The following is a 27,914-nucleotide window of genomic DNA, read 5'->3' as shown; positions in this document are numbered from 1 at the left end:
AAAACGGCTTCTATAACATAATTATATTCCTCTACAGAGACTCGACTTCATCAAAGCACATTCTTAAAAGGGCTGTATTATGTGTTTTCCAGGCACATAATGCTATTTCATAACACAATTAAGTAAGCATGTAACCTTCAGATGTTATGTCAAACATGACTTAAAAGAATTTTGACTATAATTTACCGCCTTGAAATTGGGCCTCTGTCTCTTTAAAAGCTCCTGCTCTTTCTGAAACTCCGCCTTCAACAAGTCATCACAACATGGCTCCTCTGTTAACCCTTTAACTACATTTCTTTGCACTAAGAAGCAGCTGGTACCATGAGCTCAGCACATGTAGCAGTTCCACCGGGTGTTTGCTAATGGCTGCTGGCTAGTCTGAAGGAGCTGAATGGGGGTGTTGTAGGTCACAGCTGCTCTGTGAGGCGGAAGCTCTGAAGTTAGGAAACTACAGCTCAGAGGAGGAGCTTTGTCCTAAAAAGGCAGCGCTAGGTCCACCCAGGCATTTTACACACCATGGAGATTAAAAGATTTCTCAAATACTGATGAAAGAATCAAGGCAACACTCCAGGTGTGTTTTTGATGAAGGAATAACTTTATGACATGCCGCAGAGCTAAAAAACGTTGAGTTTACACGACACGGCCCCTTTGATGAGCATCACAGTTCAATGCTTGTCAGACATTTTGCTTTGCTCTGCTAACTGTACAGACATCTGCATGAATGAAATTCTTGCCAAAAGACAAGCCCTGAGCAAGATTCCAGAGATTCACCGGGGTGTTTGTTCCTGGTACAGGAGAGGAAGTCCAATAATTGGCGCTGCCGTCTCTCCTCCTGAAGCAGAGCATGGATGAGTCTCTCCAGAAGCGTTTCCTCCGGTTGCTTCGCCTTTAGGACGACAGATTCCTGCTCATCCACCTTTTGTCCAGGCGGCCTGTTCGCTGTGTCCGATGCAAAACTCCATTAAGTGTGTGGTGGTGGGGGATGGGTAAGTGACTTTCAGTTTTCCCTTCTCACCTGTAAATCATAATGTATTTTAACAACAACAAAAAAAACATAGCCAACAGAAGCCGTTTTACTAATAATAGTAATCACAAAGAAGCTCATATTGGTGTAAAATGTAGTATTTTTTTTCCTTATTAGATATTAAAGTGCCATTTCTGAATGTTTTCTGACATAAAAGAGTCAGAGACAGAAAAGGCTAATTAAACTGCAGCGTTCATGAAAACTGTTCCTCCAGTCCAAACCAGTTCATCCTCATGTCGTACAGTCATGGTGGAACAGGTTTGTCCACTCGCTGAACATTAATAGGCACCATCACCTGCGGCTCTTTACAAACATACTTTAAATATTTTCTATCAGGTTGGGTTAGTGACATCAGCTGCAGCAACGTTTGCAGCACAGACAACATGTTGCCTGTTTTCTGTGACGACTGTACAGTTTTATTTATAAGAAAAAAAAATTCAACTTCAAAAGAAAGATTTTAAACACCTTCACTTTTTCTTACTCTTATTGTTTAGGACTAGCGGCCTTTAATGACTGGACTCAGACAGGAAGTAGGCAGACAAAAGGTCCAGTCGGCTCTGTGCTGCAGCAGCTACTGTCACTGTTCCCTACAGCAAACGATAGTGAAAGTGTACAACAATAATCAGGTTATTTTCATGCTTCTTGTGAGGAAGTATATATTACATTTTTGTAATATATAAACAAAATACATTATATACATATGTATATTTATATATATATATATATACTGCGATTTAGATAATATCATTTATAAATCGCGATATAAATGGTGCAATTTATATGGTGCAGCAATTTATAAATAAATTGCTGCACCATCAGAGATTTGGTACTGCTGATGGTACCAAATCTCAAAAAATGGAGGATACATAGAATCTCTGTGGGACACAGAGTCTTGACTTTGGATTGTTTCCCACTCTCACTGTGGGACTTCCAGGCCATTTCCTTTGGCTTAGCGTGTAAAACTTTGGACGTATCAACAGTATGTTTCTTTATCACACAGCGCTGGCATAAGACGGAGGCCATGTTTTCCTATCTTGGTCATGATCTTACCTCCTAGGTCATCTGCTGTCTTTCACAGCCCCTCATTGGTGTTTGGTACCAGTTTGTGGATGGTAGAGATTATAACAAATCCTGGTTATAACAGAAAGAAACTCTTGTAGACATTTGAACACTAGGCCAGAAATTATTTTCAGGGCGAATCTAGAAATGTTGGAGTTTTGAAGCCTTCTATTGATTATTCTTGCGCTGTGCTATGCTAGTCTGTCCATTGCATTCCTGTTCAATGCCACTCGAAAATCTGTCTCGCTGCCAGCAAAGTCTGGGCTCTGTCCTCTTGACTCAGACCAATCAGCGAACAGAAGGAGAAGTTGTGAACAATAATATTGGTTTTCTGCACTGTTTTAAAATTGTCTGGAGTTTTAGCAATCGTTTGTCAACAATCCAAACCCTTTGGACAAAGAGAAGTGCAGTACAAGGTGCTAGTTTTTACTAGGGTAGTGCTACTCTTGTTTGTACACTGCCTGGCCAAAAAAAAAGTCGCCACCAAAAAATGGTCACACTCTCTAATATTTTGTTGGACCACCTTTAGCTTTGATTACAGCCCGCATTCGCTGTGGCATTGTTTCAATAAGCTTCTGCAGTGTGACAAGATTTATTTCCATCCAGTGTTGCATTAATCTTTCACCAAGATCTTGTATTGATGATGGGAGAGTCTGACCACTGCGCAAAGCCTTCTCCAGCACATCCCAAAGATTCTCAATGGGGTTAAGGTCTGGACTCTGTGGTGACCAATCCATGTGTGAAAAAGATGTCTCATGCTCCCTGAACCACTCTTTCACAATGTGAGCCCGATGAATCCTGGCATTGTCATCTTGGAATATGCCCGTTCCATTTGGGAAGACAAAATCCATTGATGGAATAACCTGGTCATTCAGTATATTCAGGTAGTCAGGTGACCTCATTCTTTGGGCACACAATGTTGCTGACCCTAGACCTGACCAACTGCAGCAACCCCAGATCATAGCACTGCCCCCACAGGCTTGTACAGTAGGCACTAGGCATGATGGGTGCATCACTTCACCTGCCTCTCTTCTTACCCTGATGCGCCCATCACTCTGGAACAGGGTAAATCTGGACTCATCAGACCACATGACCCTCTTCCATTCCTCCAGAGTCCAATCTTTATGCTCCCTAGCAAACTGAAGCCTTTTTTTCTGGTTAGCCTTACTGATTAGAGGTTTTCTTACGGCTACACAGCTGTTCAATCCCAACCCCTTGAGTTCCCTTCGCATTGTGCGTGTGGAAATGCTTTTGCGTTCACAATTAAACACACTCCTGAGTTCTGCTGTTGTTTTTCTTCGATTTGATTTGACCAAACGTTTAAGTAATCGCCGATCACGATCATTCAGGATTTTTTTCCGACCACATTTCTTCCTGGAAGACGATGGTTCCCCACCATCCTTCCAGTTTTTAATGATGCGTTGGACAGTTCTTAACCCAATTCTAGTAGTTTCTGCAATCTCCTTAGATGTTTTCTCTGCTTGATGCATGCCAATGATTTGACCCTTCTTAAACAGACTAACGTCTTTTCCACGACCACAGGATGTGTCTTTTGCCATGGTTGTTTAAGAAATGAGGAGTTACTCATTGCATCAGCTGGGGTTAAATAACTTGTTGCCAGCTGAAAGATAATCACCTATGCAGTACTTATCCAATAGGAGGCTTGTACCTATTTGCTTAGTTAAATCCAGGTGGCGACGTTTTTTTGGTCAGGCAGTATATTTTCTAAATGTATGCTTCATATTGAACAATTCGTCTTCTTGTCTTCTCTCTGCCTCCTCAGGGCTGTGGGTAAAACATGTCTGCTCATCAGCTACACCACCAATGCCTTCCCAGGGGAATACATCCCCACAGTGTAAGTACCACACGGAACAAACAGCGCCAACTAGTGACCAGATGTGGTCATATTCAACAGTAACGTAGAGTCCGGATTATTAAAGACATTGTGCAGATTTTAATGTCTTTTTTATTGTTTTTGCATTGTATGTGGTGAAACGTCACATCCGAGATAAGTTGGTTTCATTTTGAAAACTCTTCCCCTTCAGATTTGATAATTATTCTGCCAGTATGCTACTGGACGGGAAACCAGTGTCCCTGGGTCTGTGGGACACAGCAGGACAGGAGGACTACGACAGACTCAGACCTCTGTCCTACCCTCAGACGGTGGGTTTACATATGTCTGCAAGACAAGCAAATACGTTTATTCTTTATTTCTCTTCTTAGGATGTGTTCCTGGTCTGCTTTTCAGTGGTCAGTCCAGCTTCTTATGAAAACGTCCGTACCAAGGTAAGACCCTGCAACGCCAACTGGTTACGCATTTACTTTTATCTTTGCATTCTTATATGTTATCAGAAATGACCTAGATGAATAAATGAAGTCCTAAATATATTAGAAATGCATATAACGTGACATTTTGACATATCAAAGTTTTTTTTGTGGAATTTGCAAATGTAGTAGATGCCTTTCATATATGTTTTGAACATAGACATCGTAAGCACACTGGTTTTACAAACAATAAAATCTCAACAGTTTAGTTTCTTTCCACTGTGTTTTTTGTTAATGGTATACATTTATCTAAAACAACTGAAGTACCAGAAGTATCATTTTTTCTGATTTGAGAAACAATTTCAGAGAATAAAGCTCAGGTAGGTTAGGATTGATCCGCACGTCACTACATATCGACCTTCCAGAGCATTCAGGTCTTTTCCTTAATCGGTTATTGGCCGATACTTACATGTGAAGCCGATATTATCCATCGATTTTTTCTTCCTGAGCAAAGCTCTAAAAATCAGCCACTGCCTCTTCTGCTCATCTGTCAGAACGGTTTGACTGATCGGCCCACCAGGTCCTGCCTGCATGTCTAACAATAGTCACCGCACTGTCACCAACTCAGCGACTTCATTTCTTTCATTTCACACCAAAAACTGATCTACCAAAATCAGACTTGGCAGGTCAGTGTTCTTAAGGAGCAGTAATCGGCGATCAGTCAGAAAACAGCAGTCAGTACACCCCCACACCTGGTTCTAGTTTACTCTGCATTTGCAGAAGCAGAACCAAACATGGAGAAACAGCATTCAGCTTCTATGCACCACAAATCTGGAATAAACTACCAGAAAACTTCAAAAACAGCCAAAGTTTTCCTTTGAATCAAGGCTCAAAACCCACCAGCTCAGAGTTTATTCAATAAATAATTACCAGAACATTCATTCATTCATATATTTGGTGTATATTAGGTGAAAGTACATTTGATTATGGTGTTATGTTTTCATCATGTGAAGCCCTTTGATCCGCCTTGTTGCTGAAATGTTCTATATTAATAAGACATTCCTAAAGAACAAAAGGCAACAGATCCTGCTGCTGTCGTGTCAGTTGGTCTGCTAACGTCCTGCCGGCTCTTCCTGCAGTGGAGTGTGGAGCTGAAGCACCACTGCCCCAACACCCCCATGATCCTGGTGGGCACCAAGTCCGACCTGAGGGACGACAAGGACATGCTTGAAAAGCTGAAGGAGAAGGACCTCTGTCCCGTCACCTACCCCCAGGCTTTGGCCTTAACCAAGGAAATAGGTCAGTCGTCCAGTCCACACATGCACCAACACATGTTCACTATAACATTTAAAACACAAGCTTAGAGGGACTTTTTTTTTTTAAACTGGTTACTTTAAGTTCATGAAAATGTTTGTATCCAGCATTAATATGTAACTGATTTGAAGGCGAACACTGTCAGGCATGTTATATTCATCCAGTGTGACGGTTTGTAGTATAAAACATGCGTACGCAGTTGCCAGGGTGACGGAAAATAAGGTGAATGTTGTCAGACATCCTGGACATCACACATGCTTTCATCCTGTATCTGCTTTCTGTCCCATTTTTTTGGAAGAGGTTAAAATCTTTAAAAGAGTCAGTGAATAAATGACTTTGATTTATGCGTATGCATAAATAACATTTGATTGAACATTTTTTATTTAGGACCATATAATTTCATTTTAAACAATAAGTGTGTATAGTTTCAGTGTTCACTGCAGTATAATTCATGTACTTATTTCAATTCATTTTGATGATTATTACTCAGAACTATTGAAATGTTTATTATTCCTACCTAATAAAAATCCAAAACCCAAAATTTAGTGTCTCAGAAAATGCAAATGCAATGCTATGCTAAGGCCTGTACATTCATGAGGAAGATGTCTGACCAGAACAGTTCTGTGTCCAACCGTATTAATAAAACGTTTCAAATGTAACAGGCAAAAATGGACGAGCAACAGGAATTCCTGCAGAATTAAGAAGGTCGTGAAGCAAATGTAAAAGTTTGAACTGGGCTGGACTCCACCACACACCAGCTGCATTTCCATAAAAAATCTGCACAAATCTTTGTCCATATCCTGTTAATGTTGAAGAAACGATAGTTTCACAGTTGTAGTGTTTCCGTTAAAGAAGAAATGACATTCAAATCACAATAAACTTGTTGGATTCAAATCGTTACATGAGACATGTTCATAATTCAGCCACCATCTGTCAGCCAATCAGAGGAGATGCCGGCATCTTATTCAGGCGTTGGAGTGACAAGCCTGCTTGGGAGAGGCTCCATATGCAGCGTTTTGGGAAAATGAAGAAGAGCTGTGGATTGAACACACTGGAATGACACAACTTGTCCTTGCAGTGTGATGCTGTGGGTTGAGAACGATGGGAAAACAGACAAAAAGAACACCATCTTGCTACCACTTCCTGTTGTCTTCTTTGTCATCTTTGCCAGTAGCAACATTCGGCTGTTGATCATGTGACTCGTGTGATGGGAAAAAAAGTGTTTCTATTGCAGTTTTGCAAATTACATCTGTTTGTATTCAGCTGAAAAACTATGTACCTCATCCTAGCACCAATTTTGTAGAAATCGGATTGTGTTTCCATTAAGCAAATTTATTTTTGTAATTTCAGTTTGTGCAATTTGATGGTTAATGGAAACTCAGCTGCAGGTTTGTGTTAGAGAGGGATGTACAAAGACTTTTATTTTTTTTAAGTAACTTCAGCTGAGTTACTGAAGTGGATCAACTCTTTGGTGTTGATATTCAAACTTACTGAGATGCACATGTCATTTGAAAACTTGATTTGACACAGAGGGATAAAGCATTGTGGACGTACCATGAACATGTTTTCCTTGTTGTTGCCTGAAACCAGGTGCGGTGAAGTACCTGGAGTGCTCGGCTCTGACGCAGCGCGGCCTCAAGACCGTGTTTGATGAAGCCGTCAGGGTGGTGATGTGTTCTGTGACCGCTCCCAACCAGAAGGTCAAGAAGAAGTGCACCGTGATATAGTGAGATCCGCAGAGCCGCTGTCACAAGAATACACCGTCAATCAACTAGCACTTCTCAGACAGTCAGTCTGAATACAAAGTCGTCAAATGCAAATATACAAGCAACAACCAATAATCTTCTGAAAACCCAATCGCTACTGTGGCTTTAACTCTAGGTTCCACCCGCTGACCTTTCTCAGAAGACTTGGGAAGGGTCTGCAGGGTTCATGGGCTATGAGCAAATCTCATAAACAGGTTGGTGTGGAGCATAGGAGACTCCAAATGTGACCTTTCACCTTCACTAACTACCTCCACCCCCAAAGTCCCTTGAATATCCAAGAATACTATTAGCGGTCTCATGAATCTTTAATGTTTTTATGAACCTGAAGTGATCTCTACTCTTAGTAGTGTCTGAATATCTGTCATAATGTCTGAATATGAAGGATTATCTCGTTTTGTTTACTTATAAATAGTCATTATCCATGTTTGGTTGTAAATTAAAATAGTGATTAATGTTTTAAACTCTGAGGTGAGCCTGTGTTTTCATTGGTTTCATGTTTGAAGCCTTTCATGTGACGAAGAGTTTCTCTGCATTCCCCGTCTCTCAATGAGTCAAACGCCAGTAAATAAAATGTTCCTGTTTTTTCTTATTGGCCACATGTTTCCTCCGGCTGGTTCTGATTGGCTGATCAACCCCCTTTGACGACACCGTCACCCAGAAGCTCTTGGCTCAGAGCCAACCTAGCAACAAAAAATCATTTGCTCTCTGTGCTCAGAAAATCTGTTTGTGATGAATGTTTTTGTTGGCATTTTCACTTTGCTACATTTGTTTTGTTCGTCGCACCTGAAAAGCTTGTTTCCTGTTGTTGATCGTGTGACTGGTGTGACGCGAAAATAGTGTTCCCATTGAGAAAACGTCATCCTAGTGCCAAAACTCTTTACAGAATGAGAGTTTTTTCGACCACATTTATTTTTGATATGTGGTTTGATAGCTGTTGCTACGGGCACTGTGACGCAAACATGGGAGCTCTGTTCTGTTCAGTTTGCTTATGTCGATGTGCGTCAGATAAACTTAAATTCATTAATATGTCAAATTGTGCAGTTATACAGCCCATGGAAATGCAGCTAAGGAGCATTTCTTCCCTGTTTGTGTCAGTCAGATACAAAACCAAGGCAGGATTCTGTCCAAACATCCAAAGCATGAACCAGAGGAACCAGTCCCTCTCTGCTGCACACAACTTATCCTTAATCCCTGTTTGTCCAGCTGCTGTGCTGGGAATTTCCCAGTAAGCAGCCTAAGAGATGAGCATCAGGACTGCAGGTTTTCGAGGCAGTCTGGTTCATTGGCAGGAGATCCAGACCACAACAAGGTGTTCTTCTTTTTCTAATGTGTTTTCCTGGTGCCAGTGAAATTTGACTAAGGTGGCTCTGAAACTTTAAATGTTTCCTTTTCTCTTCTTTCTTACGTTGAAGAGGAGAAACTTCCAGTCCGCTTTCAAATTTAGGCTACAAAATGCCTAACTTTACTTTAAACTTTACATAAATGTTAACTTAATGTTCATTTTTTTTTGCTCATAAAGGTTCCTGTCTTAGCTCTAGCGGTTTTTTGTGGATTTTTTTTTTTTTGCAGCATTCTTTTTCCCATGTTTTTTTTATTGGAATCTTCTGAAAATAAGCCATAACATAATGTTCACTAGATCCTTTTTGATCACATAATCTGTTAGCTTTCTGTAGTATTTTTCATGTAGTTTTGATGGAAGTGTAATCATATCACTGATGCTGAATAAATCTTAAATCTGAGACTTCCTCTTGTGTAAATTTGTTATAAAGATCATTCAACAGGTCAGTAGTTTTTTTATGTGTCTGTTTTATCTTATATTTATTTTCTATCTTTTTAAAAACATTTACTTTTCTTGAGTTGGAGAAACACACAGAGGATTCCAGTGTGTTTATGCTAAATATATGCAAATGGTAATAAATTGTATTCTGAGAAACAAATTCCTCTTGTTTCGTAGGCTTCTGATAGATTATTCGAATAATTAACCGCTAAAAACACAATATAGTAAATTCAAAGGCTGGATGCTCTTCACCTCCACATTCCCTGCAGACATCTGACCTGTGACGGTAAATTCTTCTCTCATTCAGCGTCCTTCACAGAAACATGGCCATGGTCAGTTATAAACGTTAAAACGTGTTTTTGGATAGATGTGTTCAGTTTCACCTTTCCCCAGCTTAAATGTGGCATAAATAAATACTTTTCTCAGAACCTGTCAGACAACAGAAGGAGGCGGCGAGGTCTGAAAAAGCAAACCCATCATACTCCCACGTGAAGAGATTTGAGGGCAGACGGAAAATGTCGCAAATCTACTCCTCCGGTTTTTCACTCAAACAAACCGCAGTTATCCGTTTTTCCACCAAAAATCACGGAACAGTTTACCGTTCCAGGTTTGTCGGACAGACCCAAAGTTACTCCGAGAGCACATTGAGAGACTAAACAGAACAAAGAACAACTTCTCACTTGACTTAGTTCACGGTAACATTGAGAAAACAGACGGAGTCAAAAACGACACGCTGCTTTAGGTAAACACAGCAAAACACACCAGAAGGTACGAAAACAAACACAGTGGCCTTGTCAAAGTCTGGGCTAAAATCTGATTGTCTTGTTTCACAGACGTGAGGGCTCGGTTCTTTTGTCCTGGTGGTGTGCTATCTGCTCAATCTTCATGAATCAAAACAGAATTCCAGACATTCATCAAAGTGTTTCTGCTTCAGGGGAGAGGAAGTCTAAAAGTCCTGCTGTAGTTTCTTTGCAAAAGAGTATCTTCTGTTTCTGCTCTTGTAAGAATTTTGTGTGTTCTTGCATCTGTACTGCCTCCTGCGTTAGGACCTACTGACATTTTTACTTCTTTTTTTATAGGCAGGAAATGGTTGATTGATTATAAATGTGATGCTTGACTATTAGTTTTCAGCTCTCATTAATTTTGTCGTGTTATGTTAAACATTTCTGCTGCTACTTGCGTTTGGGAGTGGAACCAAAGGTTTACATTGTGTTTGTTAGCAGCAAACTTGAACTATTCCAGTGAAAAAGAACTGCTGCATTTCCACTCAGTCAGTCAGTGGTCTAAAAGTACTTTTCTATTGATTATTATTATTATTAGCAACTAAGCAACTGTTTTGGGAATTGAATTCAGATTTTAAAATATTTGAAAATCTGGACTGTATCTTTATAATCGAGGTTCTCAGATGCTCTTTATCCAATCCAACTGAGCTTCAGCTTTGCTTTGTTTTTTTGTTTGTTTTGCAAAGAAGCACAAGAAAAAAAAATACGTTTGACGTTTAAAACTGGTCAAACCTCAACGAATCTGCAGCTCTAGCTACAGAGAGGCGGAATTATACCAAAGGCTGGCTTTAGGGCTGAAAACAGATTTACAAATAAACCCAATTATTTAGATTTTGTCAAATTTAGTTAGCAATAAGTGTGCAGACTGATCCAAAGTATTGATAAGGTATCAGATCCATACTAGCACGGTAGGATCGTTACTTTAGTTTCAGATTGCCTCTCGAATATATATATTTTTTTTCCATTTACAGAATTGTAGTTTGTTGTTTTCTATTATTTCTATATATCGTGTTAATATTGTATTAAAGTATTTTGTATAAACTTTCTCCAATTTCTATCCTAGATTTTACCAAAATAATCCGAAGAGGAAAAAAAAGACATAAAAACAGCTAAAGGTCAGAAGTTTGATGATTTATCGAATTGAAAAAAATAAAAGTGTCGATATGTGTATCGGCAATACTGGTCCTACTTTGTATCGGATTAATCATATGCGCTGTCACACACTTGGTGACCCAGGCATCATTCTTTTTCACCTCAGTAATTTGTGTTGCTCTGTCTCATTAAAATTCAACAGAGTTTGTGTGTGAAATATGACAAGATTGTTTTGGTATTAATTTCACAAAATCCTTTATCGATGTTTTTTTTTTTTCATCCGAACTCATTCAGGTAGACTCTAATATTAAAATAAAATCTTTCACCGTTTTCACCACTAGAGCTCGTTCCTCTGTGAATCAGGCAGACATTATTCAGATTTAATTAACCGAACCAGCCTGTTAGATCAGAGCCAACTCATTTTAACCGTCGTAATTTGCGTGGTGACTCCAAGCCGCATCTTTATTAGTAATGCCAGACGAATGCGCCACCGCCCGCCGGAGACCAGTATGGCAGGCCGTTTTAACATAAAACCTGCTTGGCCTGTCTGACTTAGACTTTTAAATAAACAAAAATGCTTTTTGATTAAACACAACTACATTTTAATTATCCTGGGAGATCATTTTTGATAGCTGCATCTACATTCTGATATCTAAAATTATTTAAAAAATGTTTTAGATATCAAGCATTTTGACTGTTCAACATTTCTTTTGAGATGTTTTCAGTAATTGCTAATATTTTGAATTGGAGCCTCCATACAACTTAATGGTACATCCTCATTTATGCTAGTCAGAATGCAATGACAGACTTCTTGATTAAATAATATGTCTTGTCATAAACCAAATTCTAATTTCTGAATTGTAAGTGTGGCGACGCTAATTTTATTTTAAAACGACCTGCCATAAGCATGGACCCAAGAGTTGGAGTTTGTAATTTTTAATCTTCCCAAACGTCACGTTGGGTTTCATGAACACTGTTTATTTTAGTCATGGCCGCGGCCGTTCAACCGGGGCTTGTAAGGCTGATGAAGAGCCGGTTACCTTAGAAGACGCTGTGAAATTCCCAGTAGCTACTAGTGTGGTCTTGTTACTAACATTCCTGCTGAGATTTACAGCAGGCGCGTCCTCTAAAAAAGATTAATACAATCTCACGTTTATGGCGTCACATTCCTGCCAAAAAAACAAACAACAAAAAAAAAAATACAACCTGCGAGGAGCTTATAAAAAGTCATAATAGCGCATTAATTAATCGAAAAAATGCGTTGCTCTGACGGCGGCCGCATTTCCATTTATTCACCGGCCCATAAACGCAGCACGGCGAGTAAAGAAATGAAAAGTTTTGTTTGTTTTTTTCTTTCATTTTCCGGAACATCTTATTCTTGATTCTCCTCTTCCTCTTCTTCTTCCGCTATTAGATCAAAGTCTCGTGGTTGCTGTCATCGGATTTGAGATGAAAATCTGACCAATCAGAACCTATGAACTTGTCAAAGTTCTCGCCGTGCTGCGTTCATGGACCCGCCAACAAATGGAAATGCGGTCGGAATCAGTGTTATGCTCCCTTGATTAATACGCCCTGTTGTGATTGCTTAATAAACTCCTCGGGTTTTTTTTTTTTTTTTTACAGGAAATTGACGCCATACCGTTACACAATGCAGACGGTAAAGTGTGTGCTGCTGGGGGACGGGTAAGTCAATGTAAAGTTTTCTTCCAAATTAAACTTTTTTACTTTATATTTTGTCTACATCAGCGGGAATAAAAGGAAGTGTAAGTGTTTGGGTTCATCCAGAACCACCAGGTGGCTGCAGGTCTAACATGCCAGCAGTTTGTTGTCAGGCTGCCGGTGATGAAACTCAGTACTTTTGAGCAACTGGAGCTGTTTGGTTCCCTTTTTTTTAAGCGCTAAAAACTGTAAATGGCTTTAAAACTTTGTAATCACACACATATTTGCAATCAAATCCATCTAATTTAAATGTGGTAGAAAGCTCCCAGAAATTCGCAGCATCACTGCGGTGGAGGTGCTGCTAAAGATTAGGAAGCCTGTTTCCTCTGTCCTGGCTCAGAATGAACACAGTTATGAGTACTAAAGAAATATCTCAGGCTGCTAACGTCGTGTACGGCAAGCCTCTGGTCAAAAGTGACACAATTATTAGTAAGAAAAAACTTTTATAAAAGTTAGATTTCAGGTGACATTATGTCCCTGTATGCAGGGGAATTTGATTTACAGGGACGTTTCAACAATAGCAGTAGGTGTGTTTTAATGTATCGTTTAGGTGCAACAATATCTGAATGTTACAATAATGTATTTGGACCAAAACTTAATAAAAACTACAAACTGGCATGTTGTTCATCATAGCACATATGGAATAACCAAGGCTCTCAAACAGTTTTACAGTACTGGCATTACTTTGGTTCTCTCAAAATGACGCCATTTTGGTGTCAGTTTCTTAAAAGGTCAATGGAAAGCTCATAAAGCTCATAACTGTGACTCAAACTAAACCAGATGTTTGCTTCAGATAGAAAGTGCTGCAGCTGGAGAACATAAAAACAATCTGAATTTAACTGAAGTGGACAAAAGTAACCCAAGAACAAGTGTGAGTGGCAACGTATTTAGAAGATGGAAAAGTGTTAAAGCTAACTTAGCCAACTTATCTTAGCTAGCTCATATTAACGAGGCTTAAACAAATGGTGGTGTGTGTGTGTGTGTGTGTGTGTGTGTGTGTGTTATTTCGCCCTGCATCAGTAAACATATTGATTAAAATCAATGATTCTGAGTGATTAACCTGAAAAGGTTTCCCTCATTGATCCTCTCAGGGCTGTGGGTAAATCAGCCATGATCATCACCTACACTGCAGGCTTCCCTAAGGAGTGGACCCCGTCAGTGTAAGTCACACACAGCAGCACTTTAGGAGACCTTTTGGTCGTAGCAACTGTGAAGACAACAGGTGTAATTTTTTTGATAATATGACTGAAGGTTTAACGACAGTTATCCGTTTTGAAAGTGAATGTTTCTACCTGCAGGATGGAGAATTATAAGGTCAGCGTGACGGTGGACGGGAACCAGGTGACCCTGGACGTGTGGGACCACAGCGGATTATCGGACTATGACGGGTTGAGACGCCTGTCCTTCCCACAGACGGTGTGTTTCCACGGAGACCCACAGCAGCTAGCCGCTGTTAGCACAAACCCCATTTCATTCAGTCAACTGCTGTGGAACCAGTAGCAGACATTGTGTTTTCTCAAGCGCCATCGTTAATATGATCAATACGCAGCAAATATGTTGGTTCATGTCCCGTTAGTTATGGTTCAAAAGCAGCAGGTGGGTTTTCAGGACTGATTTAAAGAAACTCTGCGCTCTGGCGTTTTTAGTTTTCTGGAAGTTTGAGGTGCCTGGAAGCTGAGTTGCATTGTTTGTTTGTTTGTTTGTTGTCGTTTTTTGTGAAGGGTGTTAGAGTAAAAGCAGCCAAACGTTAATGTACGGCATGTTTTTCCGATTTTAAGGTGAGAAACGACTGAAATTATTCATCATTCACCTGCAACGTCACAGTTTTACTCTACTTTGTGTTGATCTATCACAATAATCCCCATTCATTTTCATTTTATTTCTATTCGCATGTGAAGACAAACTAATTCAGTTCATGAATAAATATAGCCAGTTCAGTCAAACCACACGGGAAGATTCGAAACGTTTTTCCAATTTTGCACCCGTAACTGATTCCTTCGTACCGGTGGATCACTCGTATTGTTGCCGATATCTGACGTGAATTAACCGTGTAAATATTTGTATGTTGTACATGGAATTTTGACTTTGGTTGTTTTTCTACCTGGTAGGATGTGCTCCTGCTTTGCTTTTCCCTCACCAGTCCATCGTCTTTTGAAAACGTGCGGAGCAAGGTGACTCTACTCATAAAGCCGTCCTTCATACATGACATGTTAAAGACTTTAAACCAGGGCTCTGCACCCTTAACAATCCAGAGAGCCACTTTGACCCGTCTGTCCAGCCAAATAGATCACATTTAGAGCTGCAAATCATAAAATACGTTTTGAAAAAACGACATTTTCCTTCTTTTCTTTTTTTTCTTTTACAAATATTTACTATAGGGAATTTGTTGTCATTTCCAAAAAAAAAACCCCAAAAAACACAATTTTATTTCTATTTTTAGAGTTTACAAGTAAAAACTTGCAAACCTCTCGCAAAGAGAGGGTGGGTAGATTTTCTTCTACTGTCTTCTGATATAAGTATGTAAAAAACAAAAACGAGCATGTAGTGTCCAATCTAATGACAGACAAAGTGAAACAGATCAAAACAATATAACTGTTGCTTTTAGTGTTGTTCTATTGTAGCTTTAAAATCACGACTTAGTTCTTTTATGATTTTTAGCTGAAGTTTTAAACAGCTGTTGTGGCTCCAGAGCTGCAGGCTGCACACCCCGGGGTCAAACCGAAGAACACAAATAAAAATGTTCAGTTTGAAAAAAAAAATGTAAAATCAAAAGTTTTACTGTCAGGTTTAGGATTTTACTTTGATATTATAAAGGACTAAATGATGTAGATAAAACTCTAGATGTTTTGGATGCAAATCGTCACACACAAGCCTTCACATTTCTGCTTGTTGTGATAATTTGCCAATAAAAACGCTGCTGCCATGCCGTGAACACTGATCCAGTCTCCATGCTCCCTCCTGCTGCAGTGGACCGACGAGGTCAGACATCACTGCCCCGCGGTGCCGGTCGTCCTGGTGGGCACCATGTTGGACCTCAGAGACGACAAAGACAGGATAGAAAAGCTGAAAAAGGAGCATCTCTCTCCCATCACCTATGATCAGGGCCTGGCCATGGCTGAAGAAATAGGTAGATATCTGTTCTCTGATCTACTGGATGGTTTTAGTTTGATTTCAGTGAAACTCTGGAACTGGAAACAAGTCATCTTTTCTGTACTCTTAAAGATTCGGTCTCACTGGTCATGTTTGCATCAACATAATAGGGTTGTCCAGTCGTCTTAATAAGACATATTGCATGTTATTGTTTATGTCCAGAAATGTTGCGCTGGAGGACAAAAAGGCCAGAATCCGTGGCCGTGCGGTTGTGCTCCAACAGTTCCGTTAACAAAATGAAACCTGGAGCTGTAGGCATGTTTCATTTAGTGCGGTGTGACACAGCAAAGGGGAAAATAACGCAGAAAAGCCATTGAACAACAACTCAAGACCACTTGTATTCTTTTTTTTCTCTCTCTCTCTCTCTCTGTGTCAGCTACACTATGCACAGACTTGTTGCCATAGCAGCTAACAACAACGCCACCAGGTTCAACACCGAAAAACCATTTACCAAACAAAGAATAGAACATTCAGTCTGTTACAATTTGATGTTTTCAGGCCCGATGTTTATTTTGCGATTATTAATAATTGATCGCTGTGGTAGATTAGCTAAATTAACACAGCTGTGGCTGATTAGCTAATTTACACATTAATGATCTGACATGGCTGCTGTGTAGGTTTTTTTAAAAACTGAACACAGAACATCTACTGTACATGTTGAGGTTGCTAAAGTCAAGCTATCATAACTGACCTACTTCCCTTTCCCTCGTTATTTTTTTATTTATTCAAACTTTTTCCTGACCTTGTTATCTAGTTGCTGTAGTGTTGACAGTTAGTAGTGAAGCATTGTGTCCCTTTTTCTTTTATATATCACACGTACATTTAAGACTTAGCGTGTTATACTGACAACATGACAGCTAAAATCAACTGTCGTTCAGTGAGCAGATTTTTACCCTCCAGCTGAAGAGGGACGCTGATGTGACGTCATACTGCAACGTAGAGATTAAAGTCAGAATTATAAGATTAAAGTCAGAATTCTTTTTTTTTTTTTTCGGTGGCCCTAATCCTCTTCCGTAGTTTCTTATCTTATTAAAAAGAGAAAAATGTTTTCTTGCTCATGTTTTAAATTTACCCTTAAGTATAAAAAGAACAAAATTCCAGACCACAGTTATTTTTGAAACAAAAGAAAAGAATAAAAATGCACAATAGAAAAACAAAGTATGGACCACAACTGCATTTACTAAAATGTGATTTCTACTGCAACTTCATTGTACTGGATTTACTTTAGGGGCATCCAGAGTAAAAAGGTGGCTAAGCTGTTCAGATCTTCTTTTTTTTTCTCCAGACCCTTGCATCAGTTTCCTTAAACCTGTTGAATAATACTGAATCGTTGTGCTTGTGTTTACCGTCTTCCTGTTTTCTTCTGAAACCCAGGTGCGGCAACATACCTGGAGTGTTCGGCTCTGACTGAGCTCGGCCTTCAGGCGGTGATCGAGGAAGCCGCCAGGGTGGGCCTGAACGCCAAGCCCGTTAACAAACCGAAGCAAAGCTGCAGCCTGTCATAATGCCGACGACGCCTTTTACGTTTTTGTGATTTTAAAAACAGGGACGTTGTCGCTGAGGCCAGCAGGGCGGATTAATGAGAGACGGCGTTCTGGAATTCCTGAAGTGAAGGAGAGAGAAATTTAAACCACCCGTGATTTATGTTTCCCACAGATTCTTTCACTCTTTGGTATTCTAGTCACTTTTTATGAAATGAAAGTATCACAGTGTGAATGTGTGGCAAAGCAATACTAGGCAGACACAGCATTAGGGCCACGTTGATCAAAAAAATCTATATCAAATAAAAATAAAATCAAGTCGTAGCATTACAAGAAAAAGTCTGAATTTTATGACTTTTTCTTGTAATTGCATCAAAAGAATAAAATCAAAGTATTACCATAAATTTGTAATATTATGAGATTACAGTCATAATTTTATTTTTTAAAAAGTCATAGTATTATAATTGTAAAATCATAAAATGAGAATAAATCTAGAATATTACAGGAATCAAGTCGCAATATTACGACTTTTTTCTCAGAATTTATTCTGATAATACTATAACTTTCTCGTAATATTATGACTTCATTCTTATATGATTTATTCTCATAATATTATGACTTTTGTTCTTTGTAATTTTTTTTTTTGTTTTACTCTGTCGAAAGTTACAACCAGGTTTCTGGGAAATTTCCCAAACAAACGGTTTCTGTTGATGTGGACGTGTAGACATGTTATTCATTCCAGTTCCACTCAGTTCAATGGGAGAATTAAGGCTCCCTGCCCAGGGCAACCCAACCTGTGGGGCGAAACCAGAACTCAGTGGGGGAAACGAGTCGTCTGCCAGTTGAGCCCCAAACTAGTTTTCTATTGCTTGTTTATATGAAGCCTGAGAAGAGGAAGCAGAAAAAAGGCTCATCTACAGCGTTCAACACAGAAAAAGAAAATGGATTTATTTTTAATGCTTTTTTACACATCTTGATCTGGAGTGATGTCTATACACATGTCTGGCATTGTTTATTATTTTTGTTTTATTTTTATTTTTTTACAAGATTATTTGTTTCCTTTTTGGATTTCAGTTTGTGAAATGACAAAAATGAATGTTTTTTTTTTATTTTTTTTTTATGAAATTTAATTAAAAGCAAAAAGTGTGGTTAAAATTCAAAAATTTTGTGCTGCACTGCATTTTTATTTTGTCAGGGAAAATATTGCTTCGAAATATTTTAAAAGTGCCGACATTTTTGCCAACTGCCAGCTGTGCAGGGTCAAACTCGGACTGTTCCAGAGCCGATGTCAGAGGCTGAAAGTGAGCCGCAGGCAGCAGTTTGGTCGGTCTTGGTTCGTACTCCACTAAAACCTCTGACACACTGCCTGCCGTCTGCCTCCGCCTCTCTGACTGTAAAGTTCCAGCTGAAACGTCAGAAATCAAGAACAAATCTCATGGTTTTGTTTCTTTAGATGTCCACTGGTCAAACACCAGCTGAGCAGACACTGCATCCTCCACTCCCATTCCTGTTAGAAGGAAAACAAGAAAACACAACAAGGTCCATGAAAAACGACAACAAAGTGATATAATTATATCACCCAAACACACCCAGAGACTTGAAGACGGTTGTCTTCTCCCTTTCAGCAGGCTTGGTTCCGTTGATAACGTCTCCCAGCTCTGCAAACACCTCAGCCTGAGAGACACAATCACACCGACTCTCGTTCTGCTCACCTTCAGTTTTTCCAACTGGCTTAAAAATCAAATCTAAAGATAGACCGACCCCTGAAAGGATGACATCACCAGACTCTGACAGCGCCCCCTCCCTGCTGTCCGCGTACACCACCGCGCTCTTCATCAGCACGTCATCCAGCTCCCTCCAGTCTGGCCTGCAGGCTCCCACAGCTGCTCCGCAGAGTCAACGCGACCGTTAAAAGGGCAAAGCTACGTGGCTGTGGTTATACTGGTTTTCGTGTCTGACTGGACCTCACCTGCCACGTGTGCTCCTGCTTTGACCCACTGACCGTACAGCACCGGCTCCGTGGATCCGGTCACCGTCACTATGACGTCGGCTCCCCTCGCCGCCTCCTCCGCCGAGCCGCATCCTCTCACACCGCCTCCCGCCGAGCGGACGAACCTCTCCACTTTCTCTTTGGTCCGGCTCCAAACGCGGACCTGAGGAAGAAGGAAGACGAGCGTGTAGAAAGACGCCGGACCGGAGGATTCAGACCGTTACCAACCAAAGAGGCATTTTTAGTTTCGCTTCTGCTAAATAAAATTCGCTGAGAGCTGCAAATGTTACATAACCTCTTATGGAAAGAAGACATTAAAAAAAACTTAATGAATATCAACTGTAGGAAATTTGTTGTCACATTTAAAGAACCGCCATTTTGTTTCTGCTTTTAGGTTTTAAAACTAAGAAGGATGTAAAATATTTACAAGAAGAGGATTGACACATTTTCCTCTACGGACGCTTCTGATGCAACCAAAAATGGGTTTATTCCAAATAAATTTAAAAAAACTGCTCAAATCTGAATTTCCTACATCTATCTATTTTTATAAACAGGAAGCAGTGTGACAATCAAATCAGCCGCATTAAGAGAGTCAAGATATTTACTCCTGAACCTTTAAGATCCTAAAGCTAACAGGGATAAATGTGGGCGACAATTATCAGATGTATGCAAGCTTGTGTCAAGTCTCTGTAGCAGCCATTAGACGCTAGCTCCATGCGAACAAGATGGAGACGACAATAAAAATCCCTTTTCTGTCCTACCATCACAAACATAAACAGTTTGCTGAACTTCACTAGTGGAGCGCCTCAAACACTCCAGGTGAGTTTAGCATGAAAAGCAGGATAATGACTCAACACATACGACCCAAACAATTTAAAGAAATGCTTTAAAACACACACACACACACAAGCAAAATGTTTTCCTTTCTTCACCCATCTTATTGTCACCGCTGAACAAGTACCTCTTTAAAAGAAAACATCTCAGTGAAGACATTCAAGTGACTCAGAGCCTGCGTGCCGGTCCCCAGGATGGCCAGAACTTCTGCTCCCGGCGCCATCAGCAGCTGCACACACACACACACACACACACACACACACACCCACACACCAAACAGATCAGAGTTACTGCAGAGTCTCACTGCTGATGTGTGTTATGAGGTCAACAGCAGAGATGCCTTAGCAGAGATGGCTGAGACGGCAGCGGTCCTCATGGCCGTGATGACCTCCCCATCCATCACCTGCAGACGGGACGTTCCAGCAGTGTTTACATGGTTCAGAGTCTCACACACACACACACACACACACACACACACACAAACACCCTTTAAAAAGTACTCACACCTTCAGTTTGGTCACATAGATTTTAATGTACAATCAGAAGAATGTGTTTTGCTCAGATGAGACCAAAGTAGAACTTTTAGTCGTTTAAACTAAACAGGAAACTAGCACCGTGCATCATCCTGACACGCCCTCCTCACAGTGAGGCACGGTGGTGGCAGCATCATGCCACCATGACGACGCTTTTCTTCAGCAGAGGCAAGAACACCAGTCAGATCAGATGGGAAGGTGGATTGAGTTATATAAAGGGAGGAAAACCAATTAGAAGTTCAGAATGACTCGTTGTGAGACAGGCAGCGCTAAATGACCGGACCTCTGTTGAATCAGGTCACTCATTTTGGATGGGCGTGGATATTTATGCAAGCATTTATTTTATGTTGCACATTTTTATTTAATTGTCATAATTTCACTTTAACATCAAAAGGGGTTTTTGTCTGTTTGTTTTTTTTGTCTAAAAAGTTAAATTTAGTTGATTTTGATCAATTTGTAAAATCAGTAAAAAGAACAAAACATCCAAGGGGTTGAGTACTTTTTTTCAGCTACTGAATACTGGTGACCGCAACAATATATTTGATCCTACAAAGTATTACAGCATGCAGGGTGAACACAAATGCACGCCACACTTTTCAGATTTTTCGGGCCATCTTGAAAGCCAGGGATCATTTCCCTACAGTCATTGTAAATTAAAACAGTTTCTACCAAAAAACTTGGACATTTTTAAATTAATCTGAAATTTTCTACAGAAAACTCAAAAATGTCAGTTTGAAAAGGTGAACAATTTCTGCAATAAAATTTTGAGCACAATAGACATTTTCTAGAAAAAAAAAACGTCTGAGTTCAAACCCCCCGAGTTTGAATCCCCCCCCCCCCCCCAGCCATGCACAACTTTGTTCTGGTTCACCTCATAACATCCTATTAAAGCTCAGTCAGGTTTGTGACTGTGATGTGACACAATGTGAAACATCTACCAGGTGCTTTAATCATTGCAGGGTGTTCGACTCACAGCCTTGATGTTCCCACATTCTGGGTCCAGCAGAACCACGGTGGCCCGAACAGCCGGTAAAGTGGATCCTTTCTCTCTCTTGTAGAAACAGACGAACTTTGTGCTCAGCACTCCGTCGTTCTCCATGTATGTGGGCATGAGCCCCATGAAGCTGGAAGGAGGCGCAGATTGAGCCGCTGTTCTGGCAGCAGTCTGTTAATTTGTGCCGAACCAGGCCTACCCGCTGTGCTTCTGCAGCGGCACCGCGGTGCGCACAGGCTGGAGCACCTCGGCGCTGTCCCGTCGGGAGAACTTCCCCAAAGCGTCCTCCAGACGGGGGACCAGGTCCCTGTAACGGAGCACACTTTCAACTTCCTGCTCCCAAATGATGACAGGAGGCTCGGCCATGTCTCTGCTCAGCAAAGAGGGCAAAAGTTCAACCCTCCTCACTGTCCTGGAAAACTGAGCTGCGTTCACGCCTCCTGTCCTGTCTCTCGGGAAACGGTGCTGCGTTCAATGTACTTGCACTGTCGTAAACGGCAGTTTGCTGTTACTTTGCAAAGCTTTCCTTGGTGAACATCGGGCAAGAAGAGAGAAAATCTCTAAATACAGAGGGAGTAAAATCCATCTGAGTTAGCATTAACGGAGTGAATGATATTAAGATGATCAGTTCCCGACACAGATTGAGGCCTTAAACCGAGATGTGTTTGTTCCACCTAAACCCACTGCAACTTTTAGAGGCTGACAGGAGGCAAGGTTGATTGTTTATTGACGGGCATCCAGAGGAAAGGACTTCACTCATTCATCTGCCCATGAACAGAAAACCTGCCTAAATACGAACAGAAGCGATTAGATTTAAAATACAAATTAAAACGCCACCATGTATGAGTTTATGTGTGGAATTTGAGAATATTTTTTACTAAATTATAATGGATAAATTCAAATAGCCTCATCAACTGATTATAAAACTGATCACTAATTTCAAAAACATACACCCAATATCTCAAAAGTTTATTGAACTTTCCAAAAATGATTTGAAGTTTTCTTTTGGGTTATTATCTACATTACTGCTTTAAGGCAAACGTTCACCTTGTTTTTACTTGAATTAATTTTGTTGCATTCATTGTCATAATTGCTTGCTTAGGATTCAATAATGCATATTACATATTATTCGGTTTACAAAAACAACGATTCAACCCGACCTGAACACTGATGGTCACATGGTGTCTGTAAAACACAGTGGTGCCTCTGTCATGATTAGACGTATTTTCAAAAAAATCTATCAAATTAAGAAGTCGAGAAGGTGGTAAAAACGTTAAAGGGCAAAGGCTCAGTGTCGGATCACATCAACCTATGTGAAATTTTTATAAAATTCAAAATGAAAGGCTAGTTTTTTTGTGTTTGTGCTCTGTCAAGAAAATCCGAGCTCATCCCACTTCCCCATGCTGGAGATTTAAGTTTAACAGTAATAATAAATAAAGTTATCTTTAAAATGAATCACTCAAGTGACATCAAGGCCCAACAGTAGACTTAAGTGTCAATAAAATAAATCTAGTTGTGTGTGTTGTTTTTGTCTCATGCAAACTTTGCTTTAATTCTACTTTTTTCTATCTAATCATAAGAAATCATAGTCAGTCAGAGAGATTCATTAAACAGGAAAAGCAGGTTTCCTGGAAAAAGAGGAAGTTTCCAGCCTGCAGATTTATAAAAATAGCTGAGACTATTCCTTATTTTAAAGCATGAAAGTTTTAAAAAATTAAATCTAAACATTTTGAGTAATTTGATAAGATTCAAAGTAAAATACTTATATTAATATTGGTTCACTTGTAATAATACTTACACTTATATTTGTGGGAACACTTCCAAGAAAAACAAGTAACTGTAACTTTAGTATTAAATAATTAGAATCATGGATTATTCTTGGTTTCTTTTCAGAAAAACATCTGTAATAACTCACACTAAGATTATAATAAGAGTAATTAATAATTTATGGTTATAAAATTATAAATGAATGCTAAATCAGAGAAGCTAAAGAAAATAAATGTGATATAAATGTGATTTTGACATTGAACTTGACATGGTGTAAAAAGGTGTAACTGCAATTAAACATCACTGATATGTTGGAGGTAGATGGTAGGTGAAAGGTGAAAGGTGACAGGAAGGGAAACAGGGGAACTAACAGGAGAGCAGAGATGATCAGCACCTTATTTGGACATAGGAGGTTGAGCAACCCTGAGACATTAGCACAGACATCATGATGCAAACGCCCCAAAAGGTGGATAAACCCTATAAAAGGTGGGAGCAAAAGAGGAACCTTTCGTTGGATCCTCCGGGCAGCTTCGAGTCAAGATCGAGACGGACAAAGAACTCTGCAGCTGAAGAAGAGCCGGGGCCACAGAGCCGAAGACTGTCCTGCTCATGGAGACCAACCGGTCAGGCCCACAACCTGTGGCTTCCAATCGCACTTCTCTCATCAGCTGGGTTCAGAGCCCAAAGACAAAGATGAAGATAAAGGCAAAGACAAAGAACAAAGGCAAAGAAGAAGAACTGGTGCCTTCCTTCCTGCAAGTCCTGTGTGACCTCAGCATCCTTGCGGAGAAGAAGCTCATCAGACCTACAGAGATCCCTGCCTTCATCGATCAACATCTTCCTCCTGCTGCAGCACCTTCTTCATTATCAGGCCAGGTCTGGGGTTCGAAACACCAAACTCCGTCCGTCTCTCTCTAAGGTTCCTTTTTTTAGTTCTCAGTATCAGCAGTAGGGAAAGATAGACTAGATGATTGATTTTATTTATTTGATTATTTCTGCTACTGAATTAAGCTGTACTGACCCTTGCAAAAATGTCTTACTAATAAAATATTTAGCATAAAGAAAATCTAAAAGATGTTGTGGACATTCAGTTAATGAGTCACCTTAAAGTTCTTTGATGGTTGTAAAATAGCTGTGATGTTTGATTCTGGAGAGGAAGAGGTGGAAAATGTTTTTAGGTTGCTGGTAGCCCAAATGTACAACATCATCCTTGGGACTCGCCCGAGTCACTAAAACCTACCTGGTTCAATAACAAATGCAAGTTGTAAAATAGAGAACGAGCGACCGTTAACAGGTGTGCTCTGTGAAACTAGTTGGCTGTAGGCTGCTCAGTCTGGCTAATTCACAGGGGGAAGCAGGGTGGGACACCTGGATGTAGGCCGTCAGAATCCAGGTGAATCGTTTCTCGAAACCAGCTTAAACAGAGTTTACTTCAGTTCTGGACAGGGTAAATCCCAGCAGATTTAGGAAACTCAACGGACCCGTTAGACGGAGAGCTGGTAGCACATCTCCCCTCTCAGAAGAGGAAGTACGAGAGTGAGAGAGTAGAGACAGAAAGGAGGGGGGGTGGCGCAACAACAGCTCTGGTGGCCAAGCGATGACATTTCACTGTTGTCTCTGTGCAATGACAATAAAATAATCCTAGGTCTAGTTAACACCCAAGAAATAAAAATCTAAGCAGGGAAGTTCTTTCAATACATTTCCAAATATACTCCAACTTCAATATTTAATGTGAAAGATGAATTGATTTTCACATTACATATTAATTTCAACTTATATCATTAAGAAATACAAAAAAAAAATAAAACATTCTGAAAAGCCTCGTTTCGATTGCCCGTCTACGACATAATGAGGGCCGCTGTAACTAAAATTTTGAGATTCGTCTCAAAAAACAAAAAGTTCAAAAGTTTTACATATTCCAACTTTGAAATTTCCAAGTTTTTTGTAGAAAATTTCTGAGATTAATATAAACATTTTGGGAGTTTTTCAGCAAAAATATTTCCATCTACAATGGCCTTAATACTCTGCCGTACCCACCTGCATGGAAAAGTAATTTTGATTTATAAATGCAACATTTTAATTAAAAAAAATTGAAACAAGTTGTAAAAAATAAAATAAAATTTATTAAGATACAGTTGATGGTCCTACAAAATTAAAAACGTGCAATACTCTTAAAAAAAAAAGCCAAATGTTTTAAATAATCCAACATAAGGACAGAGTGGATGGACCCATCAACCAGCAGTGCTGCTGTCAGATCACACCAGCAGTCTCTCGATGGCCATCTGAACGGACTGAATCTGAGGCTTGAGCTGGGAGCCCTCCTTTATGGTGACCGAGGTAGCAATGACGGGCCGGGACACGCCGCAGGCCCGGCCCAGCGCCTGCTTGGAGCGCACAAACACGTACGGCACGTTCTTGTCCTCGCACAGCAGCGGCAGGTGGAGGATGATCTCCAGCGGCTCGGCGTCGGCTGCCATGACGATGAACTCGGCGATGCCTCTGTTCAAGGTTTTAGTGGCTGTGGAAGAAGAAATAAAAGAATTTTTTTTAAAGTTCATAATCACATGAATGTACAGAATCCTACAGGAATAAACAGCGAGACACCCAAAAACAACATGCATGTTAGAGAAATCGTCTCCCTCTCAGCTCCTTCAGACTAGATGGCAGCAATTAGCAAACTCCTGGTGGAACGATCATCTCATTATGCGACCTACTTCTTAGTTTAACACTGGTAAAAAAAAACGTTAAAGGGTTAACTTCCTGAAGGCGGAGTTTCAGAAAGAGCTGGAGTTTTTAAAGAGACAGAGGCCCAATTTCAAGGTGTTAAATCAGGAAGTAAAATCTATTTTGTGGTATGTATTGCATTGCAACTGAAGGTAAAGTTACTTTATTATGCTATAAAATTGCATGGAATGTGTGCCTGAAAAACACAATACTGCCCCTTTTAGCCAACTACCTATATTCTGAAAATCAATGGCTTTGATAAGCGAATAAAATCTTTCCTGACCTGAAAACAAACAAAAAAAACATTGTGCAGGTAAAAAGTCTTAATGAGTGGGGATTAATGTTACATTTTGACTCCACACAACATGCTTTGTGGAACACTTCAACATTTTTGAAGCAGACTTGTGCTACAATGTTCTCATGTCCGGTTTTAAATGGGGACCATTTCCATTTCTACAGAGTCTAAGGACTATTGAGGTTCAAATTAATCACGTGTGTTTCATTTAAACAAGCAAAACATCCACTTAAGAACATTTACTAACATTTTAGAAATAAATACATTTTGAAATAAATACCTGATTTGGGGTAATTGTTCATATATAGTAATGTTAGATCTCGTTTCACTCAGTGCATGTTGGCATCATTTCGATCTTTAATGGAAAGATGTTTTGACAACTTTGTTTTACTAACATATCTATTGGCACCGTCGTCGTTTGAAGCTTTATTGATCCGACAGTAGGTTCCACATGAGACGGATCTGGTTGTGCATTTCTCTCACCCTCATTGGCTCCCTTCCTCAGCTGTTTGTAGTTGGACGCTTGCTGCACCAGGTCCAGGATGGTTTTGGTCAGGGTAGCGTCGGCCAGCGGGTAGGCCTTCGGGTTCACTTGTGGTTCAGTCTTAATAAAACACAAACAATACGTCCAGATAAGACACAAGATACATGTGTCGAGATGAACTAAAAAAAAAAACCTCAGCTTCAACTTAAAATGCGCTCGTTGCCATTACACATGCTTGCTAACAGTTAGCCGGTGAGCTAGCTTGTTAGCCGAACACAGAACTCACCATTGCAATATATTTCCTAGTTTTCCGGCCCTCTCGGCGAAATGCTTCACGGAGGACTCCTTGTTTCTCTCCTAGCTTTGAGAAAGCAGTAAAACCGCAGGATATGTTTCTTTTACCTAATATTTAACAGCGAACCGAACTCTATAAGCTCTGCTGCATGCAGTCAGTCAGAACGTTCACCACACGTGCGAAAAGTACTATGCATGCGCTCTGACTCATTAGCTAAACGCTAGCGTTCGTTCGGTCGTCATTAAAGGGCGGAGCTTCTTCTTCTTCTTTTCTATTATGGCGAATCGCAAGCAGCTTTCAGGTGCATACCGCGAGTGTGTAGCAATTCTACTTCACATCAATTAAATTATATATTTTTAAATTTTGTATTAAATAATACGTTCCTTAATCTACTTTATCCACTATGTTTCCTTCAGTTCCTAATATTAATTTAATGACTTCATTCCTGTCCTATATTTGATACTTTTTCTCAATATCTCCCTTTCAGTCTCATGTGTTTTACAACTCCTAAATATATGTTTTACATTTTCTTTCTCTCCACATCCTTCACATGTATCATTATTTTTCAT

The 27,914-nt window shown here is 40.0% G+C and overlaps 3 protein-coding genes across 5 annotated transcripts; 1 reads left to right on the top strand and 2 right to left on the bottom strand.

Annotated features, from left to right (window-relative positions):
- The first annotated feature begins 758 nt into the window (after nucleotides 1–758).
- On the top strand, nucleotides 759–18,566 carry LOC114151419 (ras-related C3 botulinum toxin substrate 1-like). 2 transcript variants are annotated; one of them, XM_028028615.1, is made up of 9 exons: nucleotides 759–986; nucleotides 3,867–3,938; nucleotides 4,129–4,246; nucleotides 4,307–4,369; nucleotides 5,488–5,647; nucleotides 7,253–7,380; nucleotides 14,907–14,969; nucleotides 15,766–15,925; nucleotides 17,323–18,566. In XM_028028615.1, exons 1-9 carry the CDS (start codon nucleotides 949–951, stop codon nucleotides 17,451–17,453), a joined length of 933 nt encoding a protein of 310 aa, XP_027884416.1. In that variant the 5' UTR covers nucleotides 759–948; the 3' UTR covers nucleotides 17,454–18,566. The 2 variants fall into 2 exon arrangements, with proteins under 2 accessions (XP_027884416.1, XP_027884415.1); XM_028028614.1 differs by lacking the exons at nucleotides 759–986; nucleotides 3,867–3,938; nucleotides 4,129–4,246; ... (1 more) ...; nucleotides 5,488–5,647; nucleotides 7,253–7,380 and adding exons at nucleotides 12,489–12,762; nucleotides 13,890–13,958; nucleotides 14,097–14,214.
- Nucleotides 18,355–22,242, bottom strand: crym (crystallin, mu). Of its 2 annotated transcripts, XM_028028612.1 has the most exons (8): nucleotides 21,980–22,241; nucleotides 21,760–21,910; nucleotides 20,594–20,656; nucleotides 20,381–20,482; nucleotides 19,399–19,582; nucleotides 19,191–19,312; nucleotides 19,019–19,103; nucleotides 18,355–18,936 (listed from the first exon to the last, which is right to left on the bottom strand). In XM_028028612.1, exons 1-8 carry the CDS (start codon nucleotides 22,144–22,146, stop codon nucleotides 18,863–18,865), a joined length of 948 nt encoding a protein of 315 aa, XP_027884413.1. In that variant the 5' UTR covers nucleotides 22,147–22,241; the 3' UTR covers nucleotides 18,355–18,862. The 2 variants fall into 2 exon arrangements, with proteins under 2 accessions (XP_027884413.1, XP_027884414.1); XM_028028613.1 differs by lacking the exon at nucleotides 20,594–20,656 and having other exon boundaries at nucleotides 21,980–22,242.
- Nucleotides 22,243–25,647: 3,405 nt separating this feature from the next.
- On the bottom strand, nucleotides 25,648–27,558 carry snu13b (SNU13 homolog, small nuclear ribonucleoprotein b (U4/U6.U5)). The gene is made up of 3 exons (XM_028028619.1): nucleotides 27,337–27,558; nucleotides 27,050–27,170; nucleotides 25,648–26,065 (listed from the first exon to the last, which is right to left on the bottom strand). The coding sequence occupies exons 1-3, from the start codon at nucleotides 27,337–27,339 to the stop codon at nucleotides 25,803–25,805; spliced, it is 387 nt and encodes a 128-aa protein (XP_027884420.1). The 5' UTR covers nucleotides 27,340–27,558; the 3' UTR covers nucleotides 25,648–25,802.
- Between the last annotated feature and the right edge of the window lie 356 nt (nucleotides 27,559–27,914).

Source organism: Xiphophorus couchianus, chromosome 9 (assembly GCF_001444195.1).
Source record: "Xiphophorus couchianus chromosome 9, X_couchianus-1.0, whole genome shotgun sequence".
Taxonomy (NCBI): Eukaryota; Metazoa; Chordata; class Actinopteri; order Cyprinodontiformes; family Poeciliidae; genus Xiphophorus; species Xiphophorus couchianus.
Note: the sequence above shows the minus strand (reverse complement) of the source record. Positions and strands in the feature narration are given on the sequence as shown.

Coding starts and splice junctions, on each gene's coding strand:
- LOC114151419 (XM_028028615.1), top strand. CDS start 949: ATGCAAAACTCCATTAAGTGTGTGGTGGTGGGGGATGG. Junction 4,370..5,487: donor ATGAAAACGTCCGTACCAAG/GTAAGACCCTGC, acceptor CTCTTCCTGCAG/TGGAGTGTGGAGCTGAAGCA. Junction 14,970..15,765: donor TTGAAAACGTGCGGAGCAAG/GTGACTCTACTC, acceptor CTCCTGCTGCAG/TGGACCGACGAGGTCAGACA.
- crym (XM_028028612.1), bottom strand. CDS start 22,146: ATGGCCGAGCCTCCTGTCATCATTTGGGAGCAGGAAGTTGAAAGTGTG. Junction 20,657..21,759: donor AATGTGGGAACATCAAGGCT/GTGAGTCGAACA, acceptor TCCCGTCTGCAG/GTGATGGATGGGGAGGTCAT. Junction 18,937..19,018: donor AACCGTCTTCAAGTCTCTGG/GTGTGTTTGGGT, acceptor TCCTTCTAACAG/GAATGGGAGTGGAGGATGCA.
- snu13b (XM_028028619.1), bottom strand. Junction 26,066..27,049: donor GAGGAAGGGAGCCAATGAGG/GTGAGAGAAATG, acceptor CTTCTTCCACAG/CCACTAAAACCTTGAACAGA.